At 36.0% G+C, this 12,080-nt stretch overlaps 1 protein-coding gene across 1 annotated transcript in view; it reads left to right on the top strand.

Moving 5' to 3' along the window:
• The first annotated feature begins 2,525 nt into the window (after positions 1-2,525).
• LOC125871655 (FHA domain-containing protein FHA2-like) overlaps positions 2,526-12,080 on the top strand; it is an 11,955-nt gene continuing 2,400 nt past the window's right edge. The window contains exons 1-2 of the mRNA XM_049552292.1: positions 2,526-3,338; positions 11,256-11,413. Coding sequence (XP_049408249.1) covers positions 2,672-3,338; positions 11,256-11,413 — 825 coding nt within the window. The 5' untranslated portion in view covers positions 2,526-2,671. The remainder of the gene's footprint in view (positions 3,339-11,255; positions 11,414-12,080) is intronic.

Below are 12,080 nucleotides of genomic sequence, written 5' to 3'. Positions count from 1 at the left end.
ATAACTTTTGAAAAATCAAGTGTACCACCACTTTATCTTCCTTTCTTTTGATGGTATAAATCTTATCAAATTATTAGGTCGACAACAACCATAGGTTCAATGACCTTTCATATTATTTTGATGATAAAAATTACCTTCACATTTTGAAGGACCATTTGGAGAATCTATATTGTTCTTCCTTTTATAATTACCACAATGATGACTATTATAATTATGTCCCTCCACACCCTTAGTCATACATTTAATCATGTGTCGTCTTTCAAACTAATTATTCATTGCTACCATATTAATACGATAGAATGAAACAAGTCAAATGGGTGATTTCAAAGTTATCATACGTTGCTACCACATTCTTTTCAAGGAATGGAGCAAATTCAATGGGACAGATTTCAAGACTTTTCATTAAATATATACTATTTTTGTCTTAGTCATCATTTTATTATCACTATGGTGCATTGAGACTCAAACTCAATGTCTTATCCATATAAGGCGTGTTAGACCATAATTCTATGGGACTCGAACCTTATCATCATGGTGCATCAAAACTCAAATTGATGTCTTACCCTCTTGGTGCGATAGAACATAAATCTACCGTCTTATCCTTAAATATTTTTCATTATAGTGCATCATACTTTAAAATGATGTCTTAACCCTTTGGTGCAATGAGACTTGAATTCACCGTCTCATCCTCAACTAATGACATAATAAGCCAAATTACATTAAGACTCACCCCAAGTCCTTAAAGTACATATATGAAGAAGATATATACGAAATATAATTTATAAACTATATGTTCTAATATAAGATATTCCACTTCTGCGTGACATATGAGAAACACCAACCAACCAACCAACAATAAAATGAGTATTTAAAGAAAACAAAGATAACAAAGTACTAATATTGAGAGATTACATAGTTATATAAACCTCCCGTTCATTTTGTTAACCCAAGTTCCAAAGTTAATCGTGAGTAGTGGAGGATTTCATAACCAATCTCTTGATCAACTTACCTTAAGGTCATTTCTCCATGGTAAAACATTTGTGCTGATAACATGTTATAAAACTAAGCTCAGAACAATATAACTATAAAGAGAAGAAGACAAGATAAGTAGATGACGGAGATGACTTATCTTTTTATTCAAGTGTATCCTACAAATGGTGAATGATATCTCTATTTATAGTGTATAGTGTTGAGATATCACCCAAAGACCATTATGTTAAATGCCCAAATTAGTAGGTACATAGTTATCAACAAAGGTTCATGTCACCTTGGAAATATACATATATGAATACAACTAATTCATGAATAAATCAAATGGACAATCCACTATTTAATGGATTTATAACATCTTTCTATTTGTCTCTTCAATTTTGTACATTTTTATTACTTTAGGAATTAAATAAATGGAAAAGGGTCAAATATACCCCTGTACAATTAGAAATAGTTTAAAGAGAAAAAAGGAAAAATATACCCTCGAACTATCATAAATGGTATGTATATACCCTTCGTCATACTTTTGGGACATTGGTGCCCCTGCCGTCTAAAAACTAGAGTATATATGCCCTTCACTCTAATGGAAGACTAAATAGGGACACGTGGCACAATCTTATCCGTTGATCCGATATTTAATAAATAGTGCAGGGGGTAAAAGGTCCTTTCCAAAGTTCGGTATTGTTACAACAATTTCGGTCAAAGTTCGATTATATTTCATACCTTTTCCCCTTTTAAAATCACAATTCTACAATTTCTCAATCAATTTCATCATTATATGAGAAATTTTCCACTAGTTTTGACTCATATTAACACACAACAAAATTGATCAATATCAAGGTGATTCACTAAAAAAGATATTTCTTTAATCCAAATATCCCAACCCATTCAAATAGACCGGTATCTAACAAATCAGAAGAAAGGGGATGCTTAGACGGGGCTAATTGAAGCTGAGAAAAAGAGGAATTAAGTTTAGAATTCATGTCAATGATATAATGATATGATAAGTGGCATGAAATCATAATGGATGATAACGTTGGTTTTTGTTGTTGTTTATGTCCCCACTCTTTCACTAACTTTTTAAGCAATGTCACTATTTTATCTTCTTGATTCGCCGTAACAATTTTTTAATATCCTTACAAATTCAGAAGAGTGGGTCGTAAATGAAGTCATTCAAGTGAATAAGAGAGAAAATAAAGGCAAAAATAAAGTATTTAGGCGAGGAAGAAAGAGAAGACAAAGATAAAAATAGTAAAATAAATAAATAAATTATACGTGTAGGCTCGTACAAATCGGACAGGCACATGCGCACCACGCTAGATTGTGTGACTATTTGTACTTCTAAAGATAGTATTAGTTACATTTTCAAAAAAAAGGTATATAATAAATCGCCATAATAATATAAGCATGTTCGAAACAAATTCAAAACAAATTAATATCTTTAATTTATCGTATCATATCATACCATATCGTGCCATTCCCTAGTAAGTACTCAAGTATAGTAGAGTAGTTACTCCAAGGTTTAACAAAATAGGAAATCCCAAGCAGAGTCTTTCGTCTTTCCCTTGTCAAGTCTGCAATGCCCACAAATCATCTTTCTGCCTTTTCTCCTTCCGTTGTCTTTCTATATAGAATAGAATCGTAATCGAAATCCGCTTAATTATCTTGTTTGCCCTATGAAATGGGAAGTAGCAGTGGAAGCGATGTGGAAGCAGGATTCGCTAAGCTACAAGGCGAAGATTTCGAGTATTACATGCAGACATACTCCATAATCCTCGGCCGCAACTCCAAGAAGTCAACCGTCGATGTTGACTTATCCTCTCTCGGCGGTGGAATGAACATCTCGCGTCACCACGCTCGTATCTTCTACGACTTCCAACGACGTCGTTTTGCTCTCGAAGTGTTGGGGAAGAACGGTTGTTTCGTTGAAGGTGTCCTCCATCTTCCTGGTAATCCACCGGTGAAACTTGATTCACAGGATTTACTTCAGATCGGAGATAAGGAGTTTTATTTCCTTCTTCCAATTCGCAGTATCTTAGGTGGACCAATTGGGCCTAGACATCATGTGAATGTGAACTATCCAGCCGGGGGTTCTCCTATGGTGCCGCATCATCATCAACATCATCAACCGCATATGCCCTTGCCTCCGCCGGTGGGTTATAGTGGGGCTGGGAAAAAGGGTTTGTTAAGAGGGAGGGAGTATTATGAGGAGGAGTATGATGATGATGATGGTGGGGAAGCTGGTTCTGGAACTAAGAAGATGAGGAGAGGGGATGGTATTGAGGGTGGTGGGTATGGATATGGCTCTGGTGGTTCTAGTGGGAAGATTGCGGTTCCTGCGCATCTGGGTTAGTAGTTTTATCTGTTTCATTTTACTTCTTTTCAATAAAAATAGGTTCTTTATTGTTGATTCTCGACTTAGATGATAGATTTGGACATCGGTTCTTCTTTTCATTTGGATTGTTATATTCAATTAAACTCTTCGTGCACTTCTGTATGTGGAACTATGACTGAGATTTTGGTGGGAATCATATTCTCATCAATTATTTGCGTGCCATACAGATGATTTTTGTTGCTTGTGAAGCATCAACTAGTTAAAACTCATCTTTAGTTGGTGTAAGTAGCTATTGACCATCTTTGCTGACTGTAAATATAACTATAGACATTTATGTGGTTTATGATCCGTGATTCACTTGGACAAATTTTGTGGATATGTATTATAGCTGTTGAATTATCCTATTCTAGTTGATACAACGGACAGGAAACTTTCTTTCCTTCATTATATGGTGATTGTTTGTTCTATTTCCTTAGTCCCTGCAGATGGATTTACGGGATGCTTAATGTAGGTAAATAGACTCATTTTTTTTTTTTATATAGGCCTTTGGTAATAGTTTCTGGAACAAAAAGATGTGTAGATTAGGCTTTAAACTCTTTTTGTTTTTACGCATGAAGTTTTCAGATCATAAGTTTGCTCCTGTTCTTAAATGACATTGTTGATGAACTGTTGGTCCTTAGCACTGAGTGTACGCCAGTGGCATTGTGACAGGGAAAACAACTTCATAGGATTGACTATAATGCCCGTGACTGTGTACCATTTGGTGCATTATGCTTCTGGAATGTGCAAATCCATTGTACACTGTCTAGGCTTTTTCAAGGATTTAAGTTTCATCAATGATCTCTCTCTTCTTTTTTGGGAAAATAAGCTTCACAATGATCATGTACTGTAGAAGGCATTTTTCTGTAGCCTTCTATCGCTCAGAACCAGCTCATTAACTGGTTTTGATTTAGTATCAGTGTTCCAATCTGTTCCCTTTGATATCTCAAAGCCCCCACCTCTTGGTCGGAGTCTGAGGATCCTTTCTGCTAGACTGTCTTCACCTGTCTGATTTAGTTTCTTAGTGTTATTTCTTGTTAGAGTGGGTAAAAGTCCCACATTGGTTGGGGAATGGACTGGTGGTCTCCTTATGTGGACTTGGACAATCCTCCCCTCATGAGCAAGCTTTTGGGGTTGAGTTAGGCCCAGGTGCTATATCTTTACATGGTATCAGTGCTAGGTCCATTCCCGTTTGGGCTTCCGATTCACGCTCCAGTTGGGCCTGTGCCTGAAGGGGAGTGTTAGAGTGGGTAAAAGTTCCACATTGGTTGGGGAATGGACTGATGGTCTCCTTACATGGACTTGGGCAATCCTCCCCTCATGACTAGCTTTTGGGGTTGAGTTAGGCCTATGTGCCATATCTTTACACTTTTTAGTGGTAGTTACCTAATATGTTACCAATCACGACACAAATCTTTGTTTCTCAATACTATTATTTGATAAGTAATTAGGTATTTTATTGATGTAAATGAACAGCCAGCATTAAGAGAATGCTGTATTAAGTAACTCCGAAAAGAGAACCTTACCGTGAATCTAAAGAACTAAGAAAGTCAATCATAGTATCAGGCTCTAAAACATATGACACAGCTATATTGCAACAAAAACTAAGCTAAAATATACACTTGAGTTTAAGATTTTAACTATATATTCCTACTTGTCTTCAAATAATCTTGCGTTACTTTCTCTCCATATAACCCACCATACTACTGCCAGTCTGCCAGGATGGATTCCAAATTATGCCAGGATAACAGAAAATCCACCCGCTGTATTTTAGGCATGCACCAATGAATACCCAAAATAATAAGGAGAAAGTGCCAAGTCTGTCTAGTGAAACAACAATGAAGAAATAGGTGATTGACATCCTCTGCTTCCTCTTCACAAAGAGAGCACTTGTTGCAAAGTATAATGCCTCTCTTTTGAACATTGTCAAGGGTGAGACATTTCCCATATGCCATGATCCAAGAGAAGCATTTGAGTTTTGGGTGCCTTACTAATCCAAATAGTTTTCCAGGGCTAAGCTTCGTTTCTCAGTTTATGACCTTAATATTGTCTTGGTTTTGAAATGCTCTCCGTCTAGCATATGAGTTTTTCATCACAACTCATATCAAACCAATGTTTGAGTTCTTGTGCTTCCTGTAACCTTTTTTTTTTTTTTTTTTTGGAAACTCGAAGTTCAACCATCTTTATTTTTCTTAATTATTGTCCAATAGCAGATGAAAACACAACTGGGTCCTTTTGTTTGTTTGATAAGGTACAACACACTTGGGGGTCCTTCATGTATTTGAAAAGGCGAGGGTATCTTACTTAGAAATCCCATATGCTTTACCGAATCTGAATGAATCTCCCCTTCAGTTCAGAAAAATAAAGTACTTGAGGACCTTCTGCCTAAATTAATGTCACCAAGGACACCTCTCTTGACACCAACCCAGTTCCCTTCCCTGCACCTCCCGCTGATTCATTTTTTCCAGCCTCAAAAGCTACCCACTCCTTCCCCATCAAGCCCCAAAGCAACTGAACCCACTCCACCCAGCTCTGCCACCTTATCTTCCCCCAAGTGGGTGCTACACGATCACCCTGTGCATTACCCAACCAAGGTAATCCCTTTGTTTTCCTCACTCCAAGCACCTCCCCTCCCTTCCCCAATTCAGGCCCTGCCACCCTCTACCCTCGTCAACCCCCGCTAGTATTTCAGGTAAAAACCAGTTATTTAGTGAATATAGAGCTTTATATTCCTTTTGATTTTCCGTTGTGACTTTTGGGGTGGAACACATAAAATAATGGTAAATGACAATAATTGAATGTTGGAGCTTCTCTCTTTCTATTGCAGTATTGAGTCTTCAGCCAACTTATTTTTTGCTCAATCAATGATGCTCATATTTTCTTCCTTTATCAATTATACTTGCCAATAGATTGTTTTTGACACATTTTTCTGATATCAGTGATCTTAAGTTGTAAGAAATGTAAACTACTAATCAACTTAGTTGAATAATCAAGTAAAGGACCAGTTGTGAACATACAAGTAGAAAACAGCCGCATTAGCTTTTTCACTTAAACCCGAGAATATGTGTACTATTTATATAAATTAAAATATTATACATGCTGACTATAATGGCCATTTTCTATCTGTTGATATTCGTGTGCAGTTGGAACCTAAGAAAATACTTGAAGTAAGAGACTGACATCTACCAATTAATGATTAATGAAGTAAAGCTATAATTGCCCTATTTCAATGAAAGTGCAACATTAATACTGAATGAAATAAAATTATTACAAAGACTAGCCTGTAAACTTTACCATTTTATCTTTCTTCTTTTAAATTTGGCATAACCCAATGTGGCCACTTAAATTTGACACCAATTTTCACTTAGACACCTTAACTAGGCTTTGTTCATTTTAAACACCTCATGTCATGCTCCGCTATATCAATTTGACACTTTCTGCAGATGTGTTATAGTGAGTGTATCACACTCACTTTTGGCGCGTGAAAAACTTATTTAATTAATTTTTATTTTATATTTTTCTTCTTCTTCCCCAATTTTTAACCACCATCTCCCAAAACTTCTCCTTACATGGAGAAGTAGATTTGATGGTGCTAATTAGTTAAAACAAAAACAACTAAAATTATAGTAGATCAAGCTATAATTAATTTGATTTTGAAAAAAACATAGAACCGAGTGAGAACAACTGAGAAAGATTGAACAAGGTAGCTGGTGGGGAAGATGATTTGGGGGGGAGGAGGGGTTGAGGATCAGGTGGTGGAGGTGGTGGGGAAGATGATTCGGGTGGGGGGAGGGATTAGGGATCAAGTGGTGGGGAAGGGGTTGGGGATTTGAGGGTGGGGATGCTAGAGAAGATAATCTAGGGTGGGTTGTGTGCAAATTTTTTTTTTTTGAATTATTTGGGTTTAAAAAATGACATATGTCATTGACTGATTGGCCCTTTTTTTTTCTACTCAAAATTCATTATTTAAAAACTATTTTCAATATATATACCACATGTCTTCATTTAAATCGCCACTTTGACATGTTATCGGCGAGCGTGTTACACACGCCTTACATATTTTGCTAATTGTCAAAAAAGTGTCAAAAATGACACAATGAAGCATGATATGAGGTATCTAAAATGAACAAAATTTAATCGAAGTGTCTAAGTGAAAATTAGTGCCAACTTTAGGTGGCTGCCGATGGGTTAGGTCTTTAAATTTTGAAATTCAATTTATATGTATTTATTAAAAGAGAGATTGCTTTTGTTTTCCGGACTTAATTTATGAGGAGCTAAAAGCAAGCATTCACCCCTTTCAGTATGGCCTTCATAAAATATAAAAGTACATATGTAATAGTCACACCTAGACCTTTGTTTGGTTTGATGTAGTCAGTACTTGATGGAATATTGGACACTGCTGTTGTTAAAAAGAAGAAAAAAAAAGATATCTTGCTTTAAAAGGAAGGAAATTTCCTTGACCCAAGGGTGTGACTTAGTGGTCAAAGAAGTGGTTGAGAGTTATTAGGTCTTAGGCTCAAATTTCAATCGAGACAGAAACACTAGGTGATTCTTCCCGTATGTCCTAGCCTTGGTGGAAAAAGTTGCTTGGTACCTCTTGCTGGTTGGAGGTGAATGGTATCCCGTGGAATTAGTCGAGGTGCACGATAGATGGCCCAGACACCGTAGTCATAAAAAGAGTGAAGGAAATTGCCCTGCCAAAAGAAAAGCAATTTTTGCAAAGTGTTCTTTTTGATGACTCATGATGTTGAACAAATCCATATGCCTTTGCGATGAGGCATTTAAACTTCTTAGGCATCTAATAAGGGCTCATGATCACTATTACCAACATTCTTAAGGAATCTATCGCTGATTGACGAAAAGAAGGATAAATAGATACTTCCTCTTTCGATTTGTTTTTCTTACTTTCCTTTTAGTTTGTTTCAAGAAGAATGCCTCTTTCCTAAATTGACAACACTTAAATTTCAACATCCACATGGCATATTTAAGACTACAAGATTAAAGGGCATTTTGGTATTAGCCATATCTTTAGTTTAAGACCACACGATTTAAAAGTCTTCTTCATTTTTTTAAACTCCGTGCCAAGTCAAACTAACACAAACAAATCCAAACAAAGGGAGTGAAAGAGTTAATGGTACATGTGGATGCGGTCTAGAATGGCCACCTTGAACTTGAATGGATAAGAGGCAACATGTGAAATCAACATTGAATGTATGCATATTGATTATCTCACACTTCATGTTGAAGTTCTAAAAGCATGTTGAAATAATCGATCTTAAAGACAGTCAGACTTGACCTCTTGAACAATGGCAATAGGACATTATTCTATGTTGGAATGCTAGGGGTATCAATGATGTGAAGAAGAGGGACATGGTGAGTATTGTATTACAGAAGTGGAATGTAAATACTGTATGTTTGACAGAGACAGGGTATTAATCAATCTTGTATCAATCAAAATGGAAGATCAAGATGGACAAAATAGGCTGATTGAAAGCCCCAAAGTTTGATGACAAAATTTCCTATTTTGTTTAGTTGTTCCATTAATAAGAGAGGTTCTATTGCGGGAAATATTCAAAAAAAAAGAAAAAGAGAGAGGTGCTATTGCGGGTTTTTGTTCAAACTCAGTTTGCCAGTAGACTTCAGAAGGAATTTGAATAACTAGGAGCTAGATCTGGACAGCCAGTAAATAATAGAAATTCTCAGTTATAACTTGTTACAACATGCTGATAAAGGAAACATATTTTTGAGATATTACTTGGCGTTGGAAAATGATTTGGAAGTCTAAAGCTCCATTTAAAGCTGCATGCGATGGACTGCAACAAGGGGGGCATGTCCAACTCAAAATAATTTGTAGAGGGTTTGCAGTGGAGGGGTGGGGGATTACTTTGTGTGACAGTTGCTTGTATGCTACTTATGTGAAGAAGACCAGGAAACAGTTGAACATCTATTCCTGCATTGCAGATTTTCTAGACATTGTTGGGAATTATTTCTCAAATATTTGTGGCATTTCGTGGGTGTTGCTTGAAGATGTTAGGGGTCTGTTAGAAAGCTGGCAATTTCAAAAGGGTTCCTAGAGGATCAAAGCAGATATGGAAGGCTAGGCTATTTCACTTTGCATCTTCTGAACCTTATGGCTGGAAAGGAATAAAGCTTGTTTTGAAGGGTAGAAGACTCACATATCTAGATTCAAGAATACTGAGACAAGATGAACTATGCCTTCACATACAACTAACTTGCTAAGCTGTTGGATGAAAAGAGGGAGGAAGCAAGAGTCAGAAGAAGTGGTGGAGGATAATCCCACAATATATCTGATGGACAGTTTGGAGAGAAAGAAATTGGAGATGTTTTGAAGATAGATCCAATTCCATTTAAAAAGTCAAATGGAATTGTGTAGTGTCTTTCTACTTTTGGTGTAAAGAAATAGGACAAGAGGATGTAGACCTTTTTGTAGAATTATTAAGATCCCTATAATTATTTCTTTTCCTCTTTTTCTTGTAACCAACACTTTTTTATGGTCTACAACATGTCTCTTAGGGGTCGTTTGGTTGGGAACAAGTTATCCCAGGGATAACTTATCCCATCACTATGATATAAATGGTTGGATAAGTTATCCCAAACATGGCAACCAAACAGGATAATTTTTTTTTATCCCATCACTATTTCCTTATCCCATCACTATGATTTTTAATCCCTCACACCAAACGACCCCTTAATGCTGAGGAATACATCATTACCAGTTTAAAAAGAAAAGATTCAAGCATAAGTGTTTGCACAATCTTTATTTTTTGGTGTAATATCGATATGTTAGTTAGCCTAGATGAGTACATGGATTTTCTTGATTGTTAGGTAGGAAAGAGTAGCAGTTTGTCTGGTCGGTCTCTTTGTATCTTTCTGTACCATCTTGGTACTCTTTCAATAAACCTTTACCTTAACAAAAAAAGAAAAGAAATGTACACATTAAACCTTCTTGTGATCCAGGGAAGAGCCATTTAACATATATACGGAAGACATATATATGCAAGCTTTAGTTATTTTCCTTTGTATCTTATAAAAGTGTATTCTGGTAGACTTATAAAAAATAGGCTAAAGTATTCATTACCCACCTGAACTTGAAGTTTTTTATTCGGTGTACACCTAAATTATATTCCGTTTTAATTACCCCCGAACTTGTTTATTCCTCCATCGCGTACACCTTTATTGTCCACCTGGCGTAGAAATTGACAACACACTCTACTAGGCACGTGAGGAAGTGATTTTTTGCCACATCATAAAGCTACAATGGTAAAAAAACGTAAAATCTCCATTTTTCTTTAATATTTGGCATATTCTAAACGAAAAATAGGGCAAATGTAAATGAAAAGTAAAGGAAACAAAGATTAACACTTGGTAAGAATTTTAGATAAATTTGAAATTTAATCGACCAACTTCACGTCTAGAAAAACCCAAATCCAAAATCCAGAAGGAGTTCCGCGAAATCAGCCCTTATTCAAAAATAACTTTTAAACAATGAATGTTTGATATTTATTTTTTGCCATATTAATTTATCTAGGTGACTATTATTTATCCAGGTAGAAATCCACATCACCACTTTTGCCAGTTGTAGCGCGCGTGTAGTCACAATAGGAGCAGGTGGACAAAAAAGGTGTACGTGATGGAGGAATAAACAAGTTCGGGGGTAATTAAAATGGAATATAGTTTAGGTGTACACCGAATAAAAAACTTCAAGTTCAGGGGGGGATTGAATACTTTAGCCTAAAAAATAAGAAAGTGTATTCTGGTAGAGCCCATTTTCAGGTTTCTATGATTTGTTCAGTTAATGTTGATTTACAGCTTCTATCTTCAGAACTTGGTATCTGATTCGTTGAATTTATTTGGCCTAAACTTCTCGCAGATAAGAAGATAGACGGAAGATCACGTATTGAAAGAGATGCTGACAACCAACAGCTGATGCAGTTAGAAGAGAAGGACGTTGTATCATCTGTAGCAACTGTGCTTTCTGACCTCTGTGGTCCAGGAGAATGGATGCCAATGGAGAAGCTTCATGCTGAGGTAACTCCAAATTTATAAATCTCGTCACAGAAAGACCAAAATATTATTAACTAAAGACTAAACTACAAGAAAATGGAAAAGTTCTGCTTATAAGTTTCTCCCTCAGTCGATAGCATTTAATTTCATAGTCCAGAAGGAAATTTTGTTTAGGCCTATTAGGTGCACTAATTAGGCCAGCAACTTTTGAGGTCCTATTTGTTTGTATCTTTTTCCTTGGAAGATAATTCTGTTGCATGTGTTGGATAATGTTCTATGCTGATTTTCTGCAAATGCCTATGATGTTTCTAGGGGCACATATCTTTCTTGTTTTATTGTATTGGTAGTACTGATCAATCAGTATTTGGCATATTTCTCTAGTCATGAACTAAACTCAGGGTATAAATTTAACATCTTATTTCTCTGGGTTCTTCTTAAACAATATTTAGGACAGAGAAATATTTTTCCTTCCTGTTAGGTTATTTAACTGTTTAGCTCTATGTTTGATGCTGCAAGACATATTCCCCCCTATTTAAGCTCATACAAATATGGACAAAATGGGTAAACATGAGAATCCATATATCACTCTCTTATCTTAAAAATCCCTAATTGCACTATTTATTTTTGAAAATAAAATATAAAAAATTGGGTGTGGGGGCAAGTTTTTTTATTTTTTCGGTTTTTTTTTTTT

Source organism: Solanum stenotomum, chromosome 7 (assembly GCF_019186545.1).
Source record: "Solanum stenotomum isolate F172 chromosome 7, ASM1918654v1, whole genome shotgun sequence".
Classification (NCBI taxonomy): domain Eukaryota; kingdom Viridiplantae; phylum Streptophyta; class Magnoliopsida; order Solanales; family Solanaceae; genus Solanum; species Solanum stenotomum.
Note: the sequence above shows the minus strand (reverse complement) of the source record. Positions and strands in the feature narration are given on the sequence as shown.